Source organism: Oncorhynchus mykiss, chromosome 5, assembly GCF_013265735.2.
Source record: "Oncorhynchus mykiss isolate Arlee chromosome 5, USDA_OmykA_1.1, whole genome shotgun sequence".
Lineage (NCBI taxonomy): Eukaryota > Metazoa > Chordata > Actinopteri > Salmoniformes > Salmonidae > Oncorhynchus > Oncorhynchus mykiss.
Genome location: NC_048569.1, coordinates 22067063 through 22089359, shown reverse-complemented (window position 1 = coordinate 22089359; position 22297 = coordinate 22067063). Strand labels below are relative to the sequence as shown.

Genomic DNA, 22297 nt, shown 5'->3' with positions numbered 1-22297 from the left:
TTGTGTGTGTTTTTATGTGTGTGTGTATAAATGTGTGCTTGTGTGTTTTTTTGTGTGTTTTTTTTGTGTGTGTGTTTGTGTGTGTGTGTGTGTGTGTGTGTGTGTGTGTGTGCAACGTGCTGGGAAAAAAACATGAAGCAAAGTTCTGAGGAAGAAATTATGAGATGGTTATACTGGTGTGAGGAAGAGAGAGACAGAGATAGAATGAGAGACAGAGTAAGAGAAAGACATTTGTAATGTCTTTATTCTTTTGAAACTTCTGTATGTTAAATGTTTACTGTTCATTTGTATTGTTTATTTAACTTTAGTATATTATCTACCTCACTTGCTTTGGCAATGTTAACACATGTTTCCCATGCCAATAGAGCCCCTTGAATTTAATTTAATTTAATTGAAAGAGAGAGAGAAGCTGTAGTAATTGTCACAGAGAGCTGCGTTCCTGAAGGAAGAGAGACAGATATAATTACATCCACCTCTCCTCTAATATCTTTCCTTGAGCTCTTCAACACTGGCTAGAGATTTTCTGAATACTTAGTGGACATTTTAATATTTCGTGGACAATGAAAGTTTTTCCACCCTCTTCATATCTTCTTTTCTCTCTACTTATTAGTTCTTCCCCTCTTCTCTCTTTAATATATTCTCTTTCTACTTATTAGTTTTCCCCCTTTTCTCTCTTTAATATCTTCTCTCTTTAATATCTTCTCTGTTTAATATTGTCACGCCCTGATCTGTTTCACCTGTCCCTGTGATTGTCTCCACCCCCTCCAGGTGTCGCTTATTTTCCCCAGTGTATTTAGCCCTGTGTTTCCTGTCTCTCTGTGCCAGTTCGTCTTGTATGTTTCCAAGTCAACCAGTGGTTTCCCGGTCTCCTGCTTTTTGCATTCTCCTTTTTCTAGTCCTCCCGGTTTTGACCCTTGCCTGTTTCTGGACCTTGTACCCGCATGCCTGATCATTCTGCCTGCCTTGACCATGAGCCTTTTCTGCCACTCTGTACCTCCTGGACTCTGATCTGGTTTTGCCTGTCCAAGACCATTCTCTTGCCTACTCCTTTGGATTATTAAACATTGTAAGACTCCAACTAGCTGCCTCGTGTCTGCATTTGAGTCTCGCCTTTTGCCTTGATAAATATATTCTCTCTACTTATTAGTTCTCCCTCTCTTCTCTCTTTTTCTGTTCTCAACTTCTCCCCTCTTCATTTTTCTAATCTTCTCCCTTCTCATACCTTCTCTGTCATCTAAATTATGTTCCCGCTTTTCTTTTTTCTAATTTATTTTTTATGATCCTCTTGTCCTCTCTTCTAATCTCATTTTCTCTCATATTCTGTTCTGTCTTTTCACATTTTCTCTCATCTTCTGGACGTATATCTTCTAAGTTGTATTCACTTTTCCTCCACTCCCTCTATTCACAATCTTTTCTTACAGATTCTCTTATATTATACAGTAGATAGACTGAGATTATTTTCTATTCTCTTCCCTGTTTTACAGATAGACTTTGCTCCTCCTGAGCCAAACCAATCATATTGTCTCCATCAGACTGAGGGCTCAACGACTAAGAGTGATTAGCAGACTCGGAGAGACAATCACAGCGACTCTAACATCTTGACGACCAATCAGCCAACTGAGGAGGGTATAGAAGGACTATAACTGCCTGATTATCCAGTCACCCTGTCCCCTCTACAGCCCCTTTAGCTGCCTCTAGCCCCCCATCAACTCCCAGGCTCTACCATTAAGCTCCCTCTAACAGCCCCCAAAACGCTTCTTCCACCATGACCAATAACAGTAGCTCCTCTGGCGTCTGGGAGAACTCTGATTGGTCAGAGTCAGCCCAGTGTCCACCCTCGGTGAGTGGAGCCACCTTCCTCATCGTGGCCTACAGCACGGTGATCGCAGTAGGGTTGCTAGGCAATGTGGGCCTGGTTTTCATCATCGGGCGGCAGAAGGAACTGCATAATGTCACCAACATTCTAATCGCCAACTTGTCCTGCTCCGACATCTTGATGTGTGTGGTGTGTTTACCTGTCACCGTCATCTACACTCTGATGGACCGCTGGGTACTGGGGGAGGCACTCTGCAAGGTGAGAACACAGACTTTTCTTCAAAAAATAAAAATCCTTGTTCAGAGTTCCTGTATCTTTGTTTGATAACCTTGCCGTGTTTGTTTGTGTCCATAATGTGCCCTTTTCTCCTCCCTCTCTTGTCCCTTATTTATCTCCTCTCTTCCCCATCAGGTCACTCCGTTTGTACAGTGTGTGTCAGTGACGGTGTCTATTTTCTCCCTGGTGTTGATTGCGTTGGAGCGCCATCAGTTGATCCTGCACCCTACTGGCTGGTCCCCAGCAGCAGGCCACTCCTACCTGGCCGTAGGTCTCACCTGGTTGGTCGCCTGCTTCATATCACTCCCGTTCCTGTCCTACAACATTCTGACCGACAACCCCTTCCAGAACCTCACCCTGCCTGCCAACCCCTTCAGGTGAGTCAGTGTGTGTGTGGGTGTGTTCATAAATGCACTCTGATACTCTGATTTCAGAGCACTCTCGTCTGAGTGTGCCAGAGCGCAGAACAACTGATGAATTTACGAACGCTCTCTTTGTCTATCATTCTCTCCCTTCCTCTCTCTCTCTCGCTCTCCTTCTCCCCCCCCCCCCCTCTCTCTCGCTCTCCTTCTCCCCCCCCCCCTCTCTCTCAATTCAATTCAAGGGCTTTATTGTCATGGGAAACATATGTTTACATTACCAAACCAAGTGAAATGGATAATAAACAAAAGTGAAATTAACAATAAAAAAATGTACAGTAAACATTACACTCACAAAAGTCCCAGAAGAATGACATGTCAAATGTAATTTTATGTGCAAATAGTTAAAGTACAAAAGGGAAAATAAAAAAACATAAATATGGGTTGTATTTACAATGGTGTTTGTTATTCAATAGTTTTTTTGTAGCAACAGGTTGCAAATGTTGCTGCTGTGATGGCACACTGTGATATTTCACCCAGTAGATATGGGAGTTTATCAAAATTGGGTTTGATTTCAAATTCTTTGCGGATCTGTGTAGTCTGAGGGAAATATGTATCTCTAATATGGTCATACATTTGGCAGGAATTTGGAAGTGCAGCTCAGTTTCCACCTAATTTTGTGGGCAGTGTGCACATAGCCTGTCTTTTCTTGAGAGCCAGGTCTGCCTACGACGGCATTTCTCAATAGCAAGGCTATTCTCACTGAGTCTGTACATATTCAAAGCTTTCCTTAACTTTTTTAGGATAGGGGGCAGCATTCGGAATTTTGGATGAAAAGCATGCCCAAAGTAATCTGCCTGCTACTCAAGCCCAGAAGCTAGGATATGCAAATAATTGGATATATTTGGATAGAAAACACACTAAAGTTTCCAAAACTGTTAAAATAATGTCTGTGAGTATAACAGAACTGAAATGGCAGGTGAAAACCTGAGGAAAATCCATCCAGGATTTATTTTGAAATGGGTGTTTTTCCATTGAAAGCCTATCCACCATATAAATGGTTGGGACCCAGATTGCGTTCCATATGGCTTCCACTAGCCATGAACAGTCTTTAGACATTGTTTCAGGCCTTTATTCTGAAAAATTAGGGAGAATTAGCCGTTTCAATGAGAGGCCAGTGGAAAGTCCCCAACCTGTTTGGTGCGCAATCCCGAGAGCGCGCCTTTCGTTGTTTTTCTTTTATATAGACGACGCTATTGTCCGGTTGAAATATTATAGATTATTTAGGCTAAAACAACCTGAGGGTTGATTATAAACATCGTTCTACATGTTTCTACGAACTTTACGGATACTATTTGGAATTTGTCTGCCTCTTGTGACCGCATTTGAGCCATTGGATTACTGAACAAAATGCGCCAACAAAATGGAGGTTATTGGATATAAAGAGGGACTTTATCGAACAAAAGGAACATTTATTGTGTAACTGGGAGTCTTGTGAGTGCAACCATAAGAAGATCATCAAAGGTAAGTGATAAATTGTATTGCTATTTCTGACTTTCGTGACTAATCTACTTGGCTGCTAACTGTTTAATGTTTTGTGTGCTGAGCGCTGTCCTCAGATAATGGCATGGTTTGCTTTCGCCGTAAAGCCTTTTTGAAATCTGACATGGCAGCTGGATTAACAACAAGTAAAGCTTTATTTTGATGTATTGCACTTGTGATTTCATGAAAGTATAATATTTATAGTAATTTGAATTTGGAGCTCTGCAATTTCACTGGAAGTTGTTGAGGTGATCCACTGATCCATGAATTACGTTTGGTCTCTCTCTCTTGCTCTCTTTCACTCTCATTCTTTCCCTCCCTCTCTCTCTCTCTCTCTTGCTCTCCTTCTCTCCCGCTCTCTCTCTCCCTCCCTCGCTCTCTCTCCTCAGAGACCATGTGATCTGTTTGGAGAAATGGCCGACTGAAAGACACCGTCTGGCCTACACCACCTCCCTGCTGCTGTTCCAGTACTGCCTCCCTCTGTTACTAGTGCTGCTCTGCTACCTCCGCATATTCCTACGCCTACGTCGACGCAGGTGACACACACATGCGCACACACACACACACACACACACACTCACGCCAGCACACACACACATGCACTCATGCATGCTCGCAAGCACAGACAGACACACACACACACACACACGACAGTCAAAGAATTGTCAGATTAATGAGTTAGTGAATAGTCAATAATAGTATGCCTACTCAGACGCAGGTAATACATCAGGACAGGAGTCAATGAATGGTAGTCAATGAGTGGCCAATGATGAATAGGTGAATAAAATAAATGAATGGAGTAATAGTCTAAGGATCATCAAAGAGGATAGACAATGAACAGTTAATTAATAAATAGAAATGTTAATGAAATGATTAAGTACCTGGTAAAGTATGGTTAAATCCCATCCGTTTAGTCCATTCCGGTGGCCACCCATTGATCAAACAAAATTACAACAGATACACATAGAACAAATAAACAGACTAAGAAAACAGAAACTAAAGTAACTGGAAAAGTGTGGAATACTGTAAATCCCATCCTTTCCTGTGTTTTTCCCCTCCAGGGACGTGGTGGAGCGGAGCCGGAAGGCCCGAGGAGCCCAGAGGATCAATGCTATGTTGGCGGCCATCGTTGCCGCCTTCGCCCTCTGCTGGCTGCCGCTCAACGTGTTCAACACGATATTCGACTGGGACCACCAGGCGCTGCCCGCCTGCCAGCATGATGCTGTGTTCTCCGCCTGCCACCTCACCGCCATGGCCTCTACATGTGTCAACCCTGTGGTGAGTGGAGTATAGTTTAGATTATTAGTATCCACATTCGCTCCTGCACATGCAGCAGCTACTCTATCTGGGGTCCACATAAAACGTACAAATTTGACAAAGTGCAGTTATAGACAAGGACATTAAATATAATTAATAATAACAAATAAACATAAACAAATAAAAATAAATAAACAAATAAAAAGAAATAAGAGTTATAAATTGGATAGACACAGAACAAAAATATTATTTACACACTATTCAAATATACATATTCATATTATTGTATACAGTTAAATTAGATATTTAGAAAGAGGAGGCTCTGTGAAACAATATGTTGTTTTTTTATCCGTTTTTTTTAAAGCTAAATGTGCTTTTTGCCTGAGTAACGTCTGGTGGCAGAGCGGTGACTGAGCGATGTATTAAATCTGTTTTGGGTTTGGGTACAGTGGAGAAACCCATAGTAGTGTGTCTGGTGGGTTATGTACAGTACCAGTCAAAAGTTTGGACACACCTACTCATTCAACAGTTTCTTTATTTGTACTATTTTCTACATTGTGGAATAGTAGTGAAGACATCAACACTTTGAAATAACACATATCCAATCATGTAGTAACCAAAAAAATGGTTAAACAAATCAAAGTATATTTTTTATTTGAGATTCTTCAAAGTAGCCACCGTTTGCCTTGATGACAGCGTTGCACAGTCTTGGCATTCTCTCAACCAGCTTCATTGAGTAGTCACCTGGAATGCATTTCAATTAACCTCACTGGGGTATGTGGGACGCTAGCGTCAACAGCCAGTGACACTGCAGGGCACCAAATTCAAAACAAAAATCCCAGAATTAAAATTCCTCAAACATACAAGTATTTTACAACATTTTTAAAGATACTCTTGTTGTAAATCCAGCCACAGTGTCCGATTTCAAAAAGGCTTCATGACGAAAGCACACCAAACGATTGTTAGGTCAGAGCCAAGTCACAGAAAAACACAGCCATTTTTCCAGCCAAAGAGAGGAGTCACAAAAAGCAGAAAGAGATATGACACTCATAGGACTTCATGTTACACAATACATGTAGGTTTTGTTCGGTAAAGTTCATATTTATATCCAAAAATCTGAGTTTACATTGGCACTTTATGTTCAGTAGTTCCAAAACATCCAGTGATTTTGCAGAGAGCCACATCAATTTACAGAAATACTCAAAATAAACATTGCTAAACGATACAACTGTTATGCATGGATTTTAGATCCACTTCTCCTTAATGCAACCGCTGTGTCAGATTTCTAAAAAACTTTACGGAAAAAGCACACCATGCAATAATCTGAGTACAGCGCTCAGAGACCAAAACAACCCAAACAGATATCTGCCATGTTGTGTAGTCAGAAATAGAATTATAAATATTCACTTACCTTTGATGATCTTCATCAGAATGCACTCCCAGGAATCCCAGTTCCACAATAAATGTTTGTTTTGTACGAAAATGTCCATCATTTATGTCCAAATACCTCCTTTTTGTTCGCGCGTTTAGCCCAGTAATCAAAATTCATGAGGCGCGATCACTAGGTGCAGACAATCTTTAGGATGTTAACATAAATCTTCAATAATGTTCCAACCGGAGAATTCCTTTGTCTGTAGAATTGCAATGGAACGCAAGCTAACTATCACGCGTGGTCAGCTCATGTCTCTCTGGCAGACCTCTGACTCAATCCCCTCTCATTCGCCCCCACTTCACAGTAGAAGCCTCAAACAAGGTTCTAAAGACTGACATCTAGTGGAAGCCTTAGGAAGTGCAATATGACCCCATAGACACTGTGTATTCGATAGGCAATGAGTTGAAAAACTACAAATCTCTGATTTCCCACTTCCTGGTTGGATTTTTTTTGCAGGTTTTTGCCTGCCATGTGAGTTCTGTTATACTCTAGCTTTTATGGCTGAGTAGCAGGCAGTTTAATTTGGGCACGCTTTTCATCCAAAATTCCCAATGCTGCCCCCTACCCTAGTGAAGTTAACAGGTGTGCCTTGTTAATTTGTGGAATTTATTTTCTTCTTAATGTGTTTCAGCCTATCAGTTGTGTTGTGACAAGGTAGGGAAGGTACACAGAAGATAGCCCTATTTGGTAAAAGAACAAGTCCATATTATGGCAAGAAGAGCTCAAATAAGCAAAAAGAAAAACAACAGTCCATCATTACTTTAAGACATGAAGGTCAGTCAATGCGGAACATTTCATGAACTTTGAAAGTTTCTTAACCTCTCTGGGATATGTGGGACGCTAGCGTCCAGTGAAAAAAGCCAGTGAAAATGCAGAGCGCCAAATTCAAATAAATTACTATAAAAATCAAACTTTCATGAAATCACACACGCAAGATAGCAAATGAAAGCTACACTTGTTTTGAATCCAGCCAACATGTCAGATTTCAAAAAGGCTTTTCGGCGAAAGCAAACAATGCTATTGTCTGAGGATAGCACCATAGTAAACAAAGCAAGATAAGCATATTTCAACCCTGCAGGCGCGACACAAAACACAGAAATAAAAATGTAATTCATGCCTTACCTTTGACGAGCTTCTTTTGTTGGCACTCCAATATGTCCCATAAACATCAAATGGTCCTTTTGTTTTGATTAATTCCATCGATATATATCCAAAATGTCCATTTATTTGGCGCGTTTGATCCAGAAAAAGATATCAAAACAAAATATCTCAAAAGTTACCTGTAAACTTTGCCAAAACATTTCAAACTACTTTTGTAATACAATTTTAGGTATTTTTTAACGTTAATAATTGATCAAATTGAAGACGGGATGATCTGTGTTCAATACAGGAGGAAAACAAACTGTAGCTAGCTTTCTGGTCACACGCCTCTATCTAACAGTACACTTTAAGTTACCCTCGTTCAAGATGGCCGTACTTCATTACACAAAGGAAAAACCTCAACCAATTTCTAAAGACTGTTGACATCCAGTGGAAGCGATAGGTACTGCAAGAAGGTCCCTTAGAAATCTGGATTCCCAATGAAAAGAGTGACCTCAAAAAAAAACAATCTGAATGGTTTGTCCTCAGTTTCGCCTGCAACATAAGTTATACTCACAGACATGATTCAAACAGTTTTAGAAACTTCAGAGTGATTTCTATCCAAATCTACTAATAATATGCATATCTTATCTTCTGGGGATGAGTAGCAGGCAGTTGAATTTGGGCATGCATTTCATCCGGACATGAAAATACTGCCCCCTGTCACCAAGAAGTTAAAGTGCAGTCGCAAAAACCATCAAGCGATATGATGAAACTGGCTGTCATGAGGACCGCCACAGGAAAGGAATAGTTAGCTCTGCTGCAGAGGATAAGTTCATTAGAGTTAACTGCACCTCAGATTGCAGCCCAAATAAATGCTTCAGAGTTCATGTAACAGACACATCTCAAAATCAACTGTTCAGAGGAGACTGCGTGAATCAGGCCTTCATGGTCGAATTGCTGCAAAGAAACCACTACTAAAGGACACCAATAAGAAGAAGAAATTTGCTTCGGCCAAGAAACATGAGCAATGGACATTAGACCAGTGGAAATCTGTCCTTTGGTCACATGATTCCAAGTTTGAGATTTTTTTTTATCATTGTGAGACGCAAAGTAGGTGAACGGATGATCTCTGCATGTGTGGTTGTCACCGTGGAGGAGGAGGTGTGATGGTGTGGGGGGCTTTGCTGGTGACACTGTCAGTGATTTATTTTTAATTCAAGACACACTTAACCAGTATGGCTACCACAGCATTCTGCAGCGATATGTCATCTCATCTGGGTTGTGCTTAGTTGAACTATCATTTGTTTTTCAACAGGACAATGACCCAAAACACAGCTCCAGGCTGTGTAAGGGCTATTTAACCAAGGAGAGTGATGGAGTGCTGCATCAGATGGCCTGGCCTCCACAATCACCTGACATCAACCCAATTGAGATGGTTTGGGATGAGTTGGACCGCAGAGTGAAGGATAAGCAGCCAACAAGTGCTCAGCATATGTGTGAACTCCTTCAAGACTGTTGGAAAAGCATTTCTCATGAAGCTGGTTGAGAGAATGCCAAGAGTGTGCAAAGCTGTCATCAAGGCAAAGGGTGGTTATTTGAAGAATCTCAAATATAAAATATTTTGATTTGTTTCACTTTAGTTACTACATGATTCCATGTGTTATTTCATAGCTTTGATGTCTTCACTATTATTCTACAATGTAGAAAATAGTAACAATTAAGAAAAACCCTTGAATGAGTACGTGTGTCCAAAATGTTGACTGATACTCTGTCTGTTTGAAGTGAATGCAAATAGATTATACAAGTGGTTAGGCATTTTCAACACAAAAATGTGTCTTAAAAAGACTAGAAGAAAAGCAGTCTCCTCAACTCAACCGTGAAAGACTGTCATGCATTTTGTTGATGTTAGTTCTCTGTGTGCAGTTATTAAGGGAAAGGCATGCTGCTTTGTTTTGTGACAGCTGCAGCTTTGCTAGGTCTGTCTTTGCTACACCGGACTATATTACCAGACAGTAATCAAGATGGGACAAGATCAAAGCCTGAACAATAGTACAGAACAACGCAGACATACCTCTCATCATCTTCACAACAACTTTGTCAATTTGACTTGACCATGATAACTGACTATCCAATGTTACTGCTAAAAGTAAAACTTCTTCAACTTGTTCATTGGTCACACTCAATGGAGTGCTGGGCTCTCTGGGTGAGGTGATGGTCTCTCTGGGCGGAGTGCTGGACTCAGGGTGGACTGTGGAAGTTTCTGGGCGGAGAGCTGGGCTCTCTGGGCGGAGTGCTGGACTCTGGGCGGAGTGCTGGACTCTGGGCGGAGTGCTGGACTCTGGGTGGAGTGTGGGAGTCTCTGGGTGGAGTGTGGGAGTCTCTGGGTGGAGTGCTGGGCTCTCTGGGTTATATGTGAGTGTCTCTCTGGGCGGAGTGCTGACTTCTCTTGGTGGAGGGCTCTCTGGGTGTGATGTTCTTATTTGCTGGCTTCCCATAGGCCGGATGCTCTTAGTCTTTCTTCGCATATTGGCCATGTACTTTAGCAACTTTGCTAAGACGTTTGCACATCACCAGTTTAGGTGGACATGGTCTTGCATGAAGTGATGGTGTCCTCTGTTCTTCAGGTCCTTTTTTACTTCTAAAAGCTTTTTTCTCATCTCCTCCTTGATCTCCTCTACTTTTCTCATTGTCACGGTCTTCATTTTGTATTTTACCTTTATTTAACCAGGTAGGCTAGTTGAGAACAAGTTCTCATTTGCAACTGTGACCTGGCCAAGATAAAGCATAGCAGTTCGACACATACAACACAGAGTTACACATGGAATAAACAAACGTACAATCAATAATACAGTAGGAAAATCTAAATACAGCATGTGCAAATGAGGTAGGATAAGAGAGGTAAAGGCAATAAATAGGCCATGGTGGCAAAGTAATTACAATATAGCAATTAAACACTGGAGTGGTAGGATGTGCAGAGGATGAATGTGCAAGTAGAGATACTGGGGTGCAAAGGAGCAAGATAAATAAATACAGTATGGGGATGAGGTAGATTGGATGGGCCATTTACAGATGAGCTATGTACAGGTGCAGTGATCTGTGAGCTACTCTGACAGCTGGTACTTTAAGCTAGTGAGTGAGGTAGGAGTCTCCAGCTTCAGAGATTTTTGCAGTTCGTTCCAGTCATTGGCAGCAGAGAACTGGAAGGAGAAGCGGCCAAAGGAAGAATTGGCTTTGGGGATGACCAGTGAGATATACCTACTGGAGCGCGTGCTACGGGTGGGTGCTGCTATGGTGAACAGTGAGCTGAGATAAGGCAGGGCTTTACCTAGCAGAGACTTGTAGATTACCTGGAGCCAGTGGGTTTGGCGATGAGTATGAAGCGAGGGCCAGCCAACAAGCGAGCATACAGGTTGCAGTGGTGGGTAGTATATGGGGCTTTGGTGGGAAAACGGATGGCACTGTGATAGACTGCATCCAATTTGTTGAGTAGAGTGTTGGAAGCTATTTTGTAAATGATATCGCCGAAGTCGAGGATCGGTAGGATGGTCAGTAGTGATGCTGGACAGGCCGTCAGGTGCGGGCAGTGATCGGTTGAAGAGCATGCATTTAGTTTTACTTGCATTTAAGAGCAGTTGGAGGCCACGGAAGGAGTGTTGTATGGCATTGAAGCTCATCTGGAGGTTAGTTAACACAGTGTCCAACGAAGGGCCAGAGGTATACAGAATGGTGTTGTCTGCATAAGAGGTGGATCAAAGAATCACCAGCAGCGAGAGCGACATCATTGATGTAGACAAAGAATAGTCGGCCCAAGAATTGAACCCTTTGAAGAGGGGGATGACCGTGGCAGCTTTCCAATCTATGGGAATCTCAGACGATACGAAAGAGGTTGAATAGGATAGTATAGGGGTTGCATCAATTTTGGCAGATCATTTTAGAAAGAGAGGGTCCAGATTGTCTAGCCCGGCTGATTTGTAGAGGTCCAGATTTGGCAGCTTTTGCAGAACATCAGTTATCTGGATTTGGGTGAAGGAGAAGTGGGAGAGGTTTGGGCAAGTTGCTGTGGGGAGTGCAGGGCTGTTGACCGGGGTAGGGATAGCCAGGTGGAAAGCATGGCCCGCCGTAGAAAAATGCTTCTTGAAATTATCAATTATTGTTGATTTATCGGTGGTGACAGTGTTTCCTAGCCTCAGTGCAGTGGGCAGCTGGGAGGAGGTGCTCTTATTCTCCATGGACTTTACAGTGTTCCAGAACTTTTTTGAGTTTGTACTACAGGATGCAAATTTCTGTTTGAAAAAGCTAGCCTTAGCTTTCCTAACTGCCTGTGTATATTGGTTCCTAACTTCCCTGAAAAGTTTTATTTCACTGGGGCTATTCGATGCTAATGCAGAACGCCACAGGATGTTTTTGTGCTGGTCAAGGGCAGACAGGTCTGGAGTGAACCAAGGGCTATGTCTATTCCTGGTTCTACATTTTTTTGAACGGAGCATTCTTATTTAAGATGGTGAGGAAGGCACTTTTAAAGAATAACCAGGCATCTTCTACTGACGGGATGAGGTCAATGTCATTCCAGGATACCCCGGCCAGGTCGATTAGAAAGGCCTGTTAGCTGAAGTGTTTTAGGAAGAGTTTGACAGTGATGAGGGGTGGTCGTTTGACCGCAAATCCATTACGGATGCAGGCAATGAGGCAGTGATCGCTGAGATCTTGGTTGAAAACAGCAGAGGTGTATTTGGAGGGCGAGTTAGTTAGGATGAAATCTATGAGGTTGCCCGTGTTTACGGATTTGGGGTTGTACCTGGTAGGTTCATAGATAATTTGTGAGATTGAGGGCATCAAGCTTAGATTGTAGGATGGCCGGGGTGTTAAGCACGTCCCAGTTTAGGTTACCTAGCAGCACGGGCTCAGGAGATAGATGGGGGGCAATCAATTAACATATGGTGTCCAGGGCACAGCTGGGGGCAGAGGGGTGGTCTATAGCAAGCGGCAACGGTGAGAGACTTGTTTCTGGAAAGGTACATTTTTAGAAGTAGAAGCTCAAATTGTTTTGGTACTGACCTGGATAGTAAGATGGAACGCTGCAGGCTATCTCTGCAGTAGATTGCAACACCGCCCCCTTTGGCAGTTCTATCTTGGCGAAAATGTTATAGTTAGGGATGGAAATGTCAGGGTTTTTGGTGGTTTTCCTGAGCCTGGATTCAGACACGGCTAAGACATCCGGGTTGGCAGAATGTGCCAAAGCAGTGAATAAAGCAAACTTAGGAAGTAGGCTTCTAATGTTAACATGCATGAAACCAAGGCTTTTACGGTTACAGAAGTCAACAAATGAGAGCACCTGGGGAGTAGGAGTGGATCTAGGCACTGCAGGGCCTGGGTTAACCTCTACATCACCAGAGGAACAGAGGAGAAGTAGGATAAGGGTACGGCTAAAGGCTATAAGAACTGGTAGTCTAGCACGTTCGGAACAGAGAGTAAAGGGAGCAGGTTTCTGGGCACGATAGAATAGATTCAAGACATAATGTACAGACAAAGGTATGGTAGGAAGAGAGTACATTGGAGGTAAACCTAGGCATTGAGTAATGATGAGAGAGATATAGTCTAGAGACGTTTAAACCAGGTGGTGTCATCGCATATGTGGGAGGTGGAACAACATGGTTGGTTAAGGCATATTGAGCAGGGCTAGAGGCTCTACAGTTAAATAAGACAGTAATGGACAAGGCTTATTGATATTAGGGAGAGGCACGCATAGCCAAGTGATCGTATGGGTCCAGTGGGTGGTTGGGCTGGCTGGGGACATGGCGATTCAGACAGTTAGCAGGCCGGGGCTAGCAAGCTAGCATAAGGGCCTTAGATGGACGCTTGTTTTTGCCTCGTGAGGTGACGTCGATAGACCAGTCGTGGAACTAGTAGGGTTCCAAGTAGCAGAGGGGTCCAAGTCCAATTGGCAAAATGGGTATAGTGGTGCAAGAAACTGGCCGATGGATCAGCTAGCAGTCCAATATGGTCTAGATAGCTAGCAGGCCGTGGTTAGCAGAATGGGCCTTCAGGGGACGTCGCGCCTGAGGGGCCTCGGGCAGATTGTCGGTATTCCAGTCGTGAAGGATCGGCGGTGTTCCGTGCCCCGTACCGGCAGTAGAAGGGGTCCGGATATTGTAGCCGTGGAGTGGGCTTCAGGAGTAGCCCAGGAGCCCTAGCCGGGAGATGGGTCTAGCATGGGCTAGCTCCAGGCTAGTTGGTGCTAGCTCCGGGATGGAAACGTTAGCCAGGAGTAGTCAACCCGGGTTGCGGTTAGCTAGCTGTGATGATCCGGTTGAAATGGTTCAGAATTTCCGGTAGGAATCCGGGATATGGAGAGAAAAATAGGTCCTGTATGCTCTGGTTTGAAACACTTTGTACGAACTGGTGAGAGCTTTCCAAGCTAAAGGTTAGCTGATGACCGCTAGCAGTGGTTAACTGAATGATAGCTGGTAGCTAGCTAGCTTCAGTTGAGGTATTCCAGTTCGGGGGTAAATAGAAATACTTTTGAAAAAACAGATCCATACCACATTGGGTGAGGGAGGTTGCAGGAGGGTATTTTGAAGTTGAGGTTTAGGAAAAATATTAAAAAGAATGCAAAGAAAAATATATTAAAAAAAATATATATATACACATATCCACTCATCACTGTAAAACGCTCCCTGAAACACTTCAGCGAGCAGGCCTTTCTAATCGACCTGGCCGGGGTATCCTGGAAGGATATTGATCTCATCCCGTCAGTAGAGGATGCCTGGATATTTTTTTTAAATGCCTTCCTAACCATCTTAAATAAACATGCCCCATTCAAGAAATTTAGAACCAGGAACAGATATAGCCCTTGGTTCTCCCCAGACCTGACTGCCCTTAACCAACACAAAAACATCCTATGGCGTTCTGCATTGGCATCGAACAGCCCCCGTGATATGCAGCTGTTCAGGGAAGCTAGAAACCATTATACACAGGCAGTTAGAAAAGCCAAGGCTAGCTTTTTCAAGCAGAAATTTGCTTCCTGCAACACTAACTCAAAAAAGTTCTGGGACACTGTAAAGTCCATGGAGAATAAGAACACCTCCTCCCAGCTGCCCACTGCACTGAAGATAGGAAACACTGTCACCACTGATAAATCCACCATAATTGAGAATTTCAATAAGCATTTTTCTACGGCTGGCCATGCTTTCCACCTGGCTACTCCTACCCCGATCAACAGCACTGCACCCTCCACAACAACTCGCCCAAGCCTTCCCCATTTCTCCTTCTCCCAAATCTGCTCAGCTGATGTTCTGAATGAGCTGCAAAATCTGGACCCCTACAAATCAGCCGGGCTAGACAATCTGGACCCTTTCTTTCTAAAATGATCTGCCAAAATTGTTGCCACCCCTATTACTAGCCTGTTCAACCTCTCTTTCGTGTCATCTGAGATTCCCAAAGATTGGAAAGCAGCTGCGGTCATCCCCCTCTTCAAAGGGGGTGACACTCTTGACCCAAACTGCTACAGACCTATATCTATCCTACCATGCCTTTCTAAGGTCTTCGAAAGCCAAGTCAACAAACAGATTACCAACCATTTCGAATCTCACCATACCTTCTCTGCTATGCAATCTGGTTTCAGAGCTGGTCATGGGTGCACCTCAGCCACGCTCAAGGTCCTAAATGATATCTTAACCGCCATCGATAAGAAACATTACTGTGCAGCCGTATTCATTGATCTGGCCAAGGCTTTTGACTCTGTCAATCACCACATCCTCATCGGCAGACTCGACAGCCTTGGTTTCTCAAATGATTGCCTCGCCTGGTTCACCAACTACTTCTCTGATAGAGTTCAGTGTGTCAAATCGGAGGGTCTGCTGTCCGGACCTCTGGCAGTCTCTATGGGGGTGCCACAGGGTTCAATTCTTGGACCGACTCTCTTCTCTGTATACATCAATGAGGTCGCTCTTGCTGCTGGTGAGTCTCTGATCCACCTCTACGCAGACGACACCATTCTGTATACTTCTGGCCCTTCTTTGGACACTGTGTTAACAACCCTCCAGGCAAGCTTCAATGCCATACAACTCTCCTTCCATGGCCTCCAATTGCTCTTAAATACAAGTAAAAGTAAATGCATGCTCTTCAACCGATCTCTACCTGTACCTACCCGCCTGTCCAACATCACTACTCTGGACGGCTCTGACTTAGAATACGTGGACAACTACAAATACTTAGGTGTCTGGTTAGACTGTAACCTCTCCTTCCAGACCCATATCAAACATCTCCAATCCAAAGTTAAATCTAGAATTGGCTTCCTATTTCGCAACAAAGCATCCTTCACTCATGCTGCCAAACATACCCTTGTAAAACTGACCATCCTACCAATCCTCGACTTTGGCGATGTCATTTACAAAATAGCCTCCAATACCCTACTCAACAAATTGGATGCAGTCTATCACAGTGCAATCCGTTTTGTCACCAAAGCCCCATATACTACCCACCATTGCGACCTGTACGCTCTCGTTGGCTGGCCCTCGCTTCATACTCGTCGCCAAACCCACTGGCTCCATGTCATCTACAAGACCCTGCTAGGTAAAGTCCCCCCTTATCTCAGCTCGCTGGTCACCATTGCATCTCCCACCTGTAGCACACGCTCCAGCAGGTATATCTCTCTAGTCACCCCCAAAACCAATTCTTTCTTTGGAAGCCTCTCCTTCCAGTTCTCTGCTGCCACTGACTGGAACGAACTACAAAAATCTCTGAAACTGGAAACACTTATCTCCCTCACTAGCTTTAAGCACCAACTGTCAGAGCAGCTCACAGATTACTGCACCTGTACATAGCCCACCTATAATTTAGCCCAAACAACTACCTCTTTCCCTACTGTATTTTATTTATTTATTTATTTTGCTCCTTTGCACCCCATTATTTGTATTTCTACTTTGCACATTCTCCCATTGCAAATCTACCATTCCAGTGTTTTACTTGCTATATTGTATTTACTTTGCCACCATGGCCTTTTTGCCTTTACCTCCCTTATCTCACCTCATTTGCTCACATCGTATATAGACTTGTTTATACTGTATTATTGACTGTATGTTTGTTTTACTCCATGTGTAACTCTGTGTCGTTGTATGTGTCGAACTGCTTTGCTTTATCTTGGCCAGGTCGCAATTGTAAATGAGAACTTGTTCTCAACTTGCCTACCTGGTTAAATAAAGGTGAAATAAAAATAAAATAAATAAAAACATGGGACAAGACAAAGACTGCTACGCCATCTTGGATTATATATATTTTTTTTCCAGAGTTCTTCTGTCATTTCCTTTTATTTCTCTCTGATGTCAGATTTTCTATCAACCATCTGTGTTCATTCTTTACCTGGCAGAGTTGGTCACGCAGCTGCTCCATCTCTACGTCAGTGCTGGTAGAGAGCTGGTCCAGGACTTGATCTTTTAACTCTACGAGTTTTGAGTCTAGCTGGGAGAGGCTGCCTCTCATTTGCACCACAATGGGTTTAGGTGATGATTTGGCCATTTCTTTGACCATGTCCTCTCTGTCTTTGTTCACTGTCTTTGTTCATTGGGTTCATTGGAACTTGCTTGTGATGTTGTAATGTTGATCAGGTACTGGTCATTTGTTCCCTTTGCTTCCACCACAGATTTGAGTGTAAAAAAAACAATGAACCAATACTGTCCCATTCAGGTATATGTTTATTGTGAGGTACCTGATCTTGCTTTTTTTCTCCTGGTCCTCCAAAATCTGAATCTGCCTCCCTTTTCCAATGCCCTTTTGTTATGTATTTTTAGTGTCTACATAGGGCAGAGTGTCATGTCGTTGGCCAACTGGTAAAACAGGAGGTTAGTTCATGTGTTTTGAAAATGCACATAGTGACCAAGTAATGTATCTAGGCTGTCCCTTTATTGCTTCAGTTTTTGGCACCTTTTGGAATGTCCTGATGTCACAGATGGTGGATAGACAAACGGGTGTGGTGAGGCTTCTACTGTTGCTGAAGGTTCCGTTGCTACTGCTCTTGTTATAGTCCCAGTCGGTATTAGATAGAACTTCGCAAACCTGCACGCATGTGGGGAAAATAACCTGTAGTTACCTCATTGGCTCACAGCAAAAACTTGACCTTTTTCAAATACAATTTTCTTGTTGTCTGCTTGTTTAAGTCGATTACAAAACTACATTTAAGAAAAGCACAACATGTCTAAAGATGACTTTTCAACAATGCCTGCTCCCTGGTGTTCTCACTACTTAGAAAAACTTCCCTCATGCCACTTTTCATGACTGTGCTAGCAGCCACTTGATTGACTGCTAGCTAGCAACCAACCGGATCATTAAGCTAGCCAAGACCAACAACACAAACAAACAGACTAGACTATAAAGCTACAAGTAGTGAGTAGAGTTACAAACAGACTACAGCTACAAGTAGTGAGTAGCTGTATAGTGTTTGTAACTCTACTTACTACTTGTAGCTGTATAGTCTGTCACTACTTGTAGCTGTATAGTCTGTTTGTAACTCTACAAGTATTGAGGTAGAGTTACAAACAGACTATACAGCTACAAGTAGTGAGTAGAGTTACAAATGGACTGTACTAAACTTAAATGTCTTACTTTGATGAAATGTTTTAGCCTAGTTGGACACAGCGCCCCAAAATTTCCCACTTTGCCACACCGAATAGCCTGAATCCAAAGGGCTCTTCTCACAGGCTATATTTCCCTATGTGGGAGCATTGCGAACCATAGGTCGGGATTTTTGACTTGGCTACATGTAACGGATTTCCTCCTCTTCGTCTTAGGAGTAAGGATCGGACCAAAGCACAGCGTGGTAAGTGTTCATGATGATGTTTAATTAAAACTCAGAACACTAAACAATAAATGACAACGTGAATTTACAAAAACCGAAACAGTACCGTGTGGCCCAAACACTCACACGAAAACAAACACCCACAAACCAAAAGTGAAACCCAGGCTACCTAAGCATGATTCTCAGAGACAACTAACGACACCTGCCTCTGATAGAGAACCATACCGAACACAAAGACCAACATAGAAAAACAAACAGACTGCCCACCCCAACTCACGCCCTGACCATACTAAAACAAAGAATAAAATAACAGAACTATGGTCAGAACGTGACAACATGCACATTGAACAACAGCAACTTTTCTGCATGTTTTATTATTTCTGTATAACAAAAAAAAAAAATAGACAACGACGTTGCCCCTTTTAAAATGGGGGTCAATAGGAAAGACTGTTGGTTTGTGGGTGTGGTCGAGGGGTAGTCATTATTAACTGAGTAATGACTGGGACTATTGCTGATAGATCTATTGTTTGAATTGTTTTGGTTTGAAAAGCCTGTTTAAAAATCAACAAGCCAGGTGCAGATTTCCTGGGCCCAGATTCACAAAACCTTAAGAAGAAATGTCTTCTTAACTACCATTTTTTCCTGAACTATAGACTTACGAAGAAAGTTAAGCAAAGTTGATATTCCTCAAAAAAGGTTATTGGAAATGTTCTTGCGCTATTTCTTATGTTTCTCCTTAAGCAAAAAGTTTATTGAAGGTTATTGAAAATAACGTTTTTAGATTTGTTCTTAATTCCAAGATAGCTAAACCCTTGTCTTAAACTCAGGGTAGTGAGAGAATACAGTCATGAAAGCAATTGAACATGTTTAATTCACACAGACTTCATCTGAAAGTTTCAGTATTGATTATTTTAAACCCAGAACATGTTTTAGAATAGTAATCTCAGTAGGAAATATGCTAACATGATTGCCATTGCTAGCTAGATAGCTAGCTAAATCAGTTGCCTAGCAACAAACATCTTAAGAAGATTCATAATTGGATATTTGAGAAGTTTGTAAGAAAATTAAATCTTGAGATATTGTTGAGGAATTGCACTTACGAACTATTTATTTTTTCTTAAGAAGCTTCTCTACTGAGTAACCAATTTGTTTGCAGTTGTTTACTTTCCAAAAAATGAATGCTTTAGAATCCATGTATCACCTCTCTTTCTCTGCTATTTTCTCAACTCTTTTGTGCAAGGGGCACTTGTTCCTTTGTATCTCTATTCTAGGGTCCTGGGCCTGTGGTTGGCTCTCTTTTTTTTACACATTTGGTCCAGTTTTGATTGTAGTTTCCCGGTTAAAAGCAGGACACAAGATGACGTGTCCTTGTTCTTGCTCTTGAAAAGCATGTCTTCCCTCTGTCCCAACAGTCCGGAAAGTTGAGAGCAGTAGTGAGAGTGGTAGTGCTAGTTACCTTCCTCTCTTTCCAAGAAGGTTAGGGTTAGGGTAGCGGTAGTGAGAGGGGTAGCTGAGTGATGTGGAAGTGCTAGCTGCCTTCCTCGCTCTCCCAGAAGATTTACAGAGGCACTGGGAGAATTCCTCAAGAAAAGCCTGAAAGGGTTGAGTGGGGTAGAGAGGGGTGGAGTGGAATTAAATCAAATTTAACATAACTGAACTGAATTTAATTTAAATTAACTTAACTGAACTCAACTCAACTGTATTGAATAAAATGTTGGAAATGTAAATGTCATTACAAACATATTAAGGTGCTGGTGCTCTGCATTTAAACTTTGTCTACACACACACACACAGGTGTACGGTTTCCTGAACAGTAACTTCCAGAGGGAGTTGAAGGCCCAGCTGCAGCGCTGCCACTGTGGATTGGGGGCGCCAGAGAGCTACGAGAATTTCCCGCTCTCCACCGTTGGCAGCGAGGGGATCACCAAGATGTCGATGCTGAACCGGGCAGGGTCAATGAGCATCGCTCCACCGCCACGGACTGAGCCCAGTGTTAACATATGCAGCTAACAGCTAGCCGACAGAGCTAGGGGCTAATGCTAATGGCTAAGAGCTAATGGACATTGTGTAATGTGTACAGCTGTCAGACACGATGTAAACAACAAGGGTAAAGTTCATATCAAGCAAGCAGCTAACAGACAGAACGCCCCAATGGACAGAACTAATAGAGAGCCGCTAACGCTAATAGAGAGAGAAAGTGGAACTAAGCAGCTGGACTGACTGTCAAAGACAGAGCTGGTTGGCCCCAGTCTCAGAGATCGGTCGATTTCTGAATTCCTACAAAGCATCGCAGGCCCTACAGAGTATACAGAATGCACTTCGCTAAAAGCAAACAAACAGATCTATACAGCTAATCGACAGAGCAGCTCATGGACAGATTGCACACATGCAGCTACGCTAGGTAGCAAACATCTGGAGAGACTGCAGCAGAGAGACTGACAGAACCAGGGACTCGTGGGCTCTGTTTCAATGGTGATGATGTATTTCTGAGCTCATTCAGCTTGTCCCCAGAAAAACTGCCTTCACCAGATATTGACATCATCCTGGGGTGTTAAGCTGTTAAGCCAGGCAGAAAGATGGACAGACTGTCAGTCAGACAGTCAATTCTGAAGTCAGGGATGCCTTGAGATCAAATCAAAATCAAATCAAATTTGATTGACCACATACTCATATTTTGCAGATGTTATCACAGTTGCAGCGAAATGCTTATATTTGGTACTCCATCAGTGCAGTAATACCTAACAATGCAAAACAAAAGACACAAATCCCTTAAAATGAATAAAGAGAAAAATGTAGAAATATCAGAGCCATGGTCAACGATCAGAATGTACATACATTGCCGTTCAAAGGTTTTAGAACACCTACTCATTCAAGGCTTTTTCTTTATTTTTACAATTTTCTACATTGTAGAATAATAGTAAAGACATCAAAACTATGAAATAACACATGGAATCATGTAGTAACCAAAAAAGTATTAAACAAAGCAAAATATATTTTATATTTGATTCTTCAAATAACCACCCTTTGCCTTGATGACAGCTTTGCACACTCAGGGCATTCTCTCAACCAGCTTCATCCAACCGTCTTGAAGGAGTTCCAACATATGCTGAGCACTTGTTGGCTGCTTTTCCTTCACTCTTTCCTTCACTCCAACTCATCCCAAACCATCTCAATTGGGTTGAGGTCAGGTGATTGTGGAGGCCAGGTCATCTGATGCAGCACTCCATCACTCTCCTTCTTGGTCAAATAGCCTTTACACAGCCTGGAGGTGTGTTTTGGGTCATTGTCCTGTTGAAAACAAATGATAGTCCCACTAAGCGCAAATCAGATGGGATGGCGTATAGCTGCAGAATGCTGTGGTAGCCATGCTGGTTAAGTGTGCCTTGAATTTGAAATAAATCACTGACAGTGTCACCAGCAAAGGACCCCAACACCATCACACTTCTTGCATGCTTCACTGTGAGAACCACACATGCTGAGATCATCTGTTCACCTACTCTGCGTCTCACAAAGACACGGCGGTTGGAACCATAAATCTCAATTTTGGACAGATTTCCACCGGTCTAATGTCCATTGCTTGTGTTTCTTGGCCAAAGCAAGTCTCTTCTTATTATTGGTGTCCTTTAGTAGTGGTTTCCTTGCAGCAATTTAACCATGAACGCCAGATTCACACAGTCCCCTCTGAACAGTTGATGTTGAGATGTGTCTGTTACTTAACTCTTTGAAGCATTTATTCCAGCTGC

At 42.7% G+C, this 22297-nt stretch overlaps 1 protein-coding gene across 1 annotated transcript; it reads left to right on the top strand.

Annotated features, from left to right (window-relative positions):
* The first annotated feature begins 1493 nt into the window (after positions 1–1493).
* On the top strand, positions 1494–21459 carry LOC110523430 (neuropeptide Y receptor type 1). The gene is made up of 5 exons (XM_021602111.2): positions 1494–2074; positions 2228–2469; positions 4383–4529; positions 5055–5271; positions 20349–21459. Exons 1-5 carry the CDS (start codon positions 1766–1768, stop codon positions 20562–20564), a joined length of 1131 nt encoding a protein of 376 aa, XP_021457786.1. The 5' UTR covers positions 1494–1765; the 3' UTR covers positions 20565–21459.
* Positions 21460–22297: the final 838 nt, after the last annotated feature.

What these genes read in the sequence shown, in the direction of transcription:
- LOC110523430 (XM_021602111.2), top strand. Translation starts at nt 1,766, where the DNA reads ATGACCAATAACAGTAGCTCCTCTGGCGTCTGGGAGAACTCTGATTGG. An exon ending in TGGGGGAGGCACTCTGCAAG is followed by an intron (nt 2,075 to 2,227) that starts GTGAGAACACAG and finishes CTTCCCCATCAG; the next exon opens with GTCACTCCGTTTGTACAGTG. An exon ending in CTACGCCTACGTCGACGCAG is followed by an intron (nt 4,530 to 5,054) that starts GTGACACACACA and finishes TTTCCCCTCCAG; the next exon opens with GGACGTGGTGGAGCGGAGCC.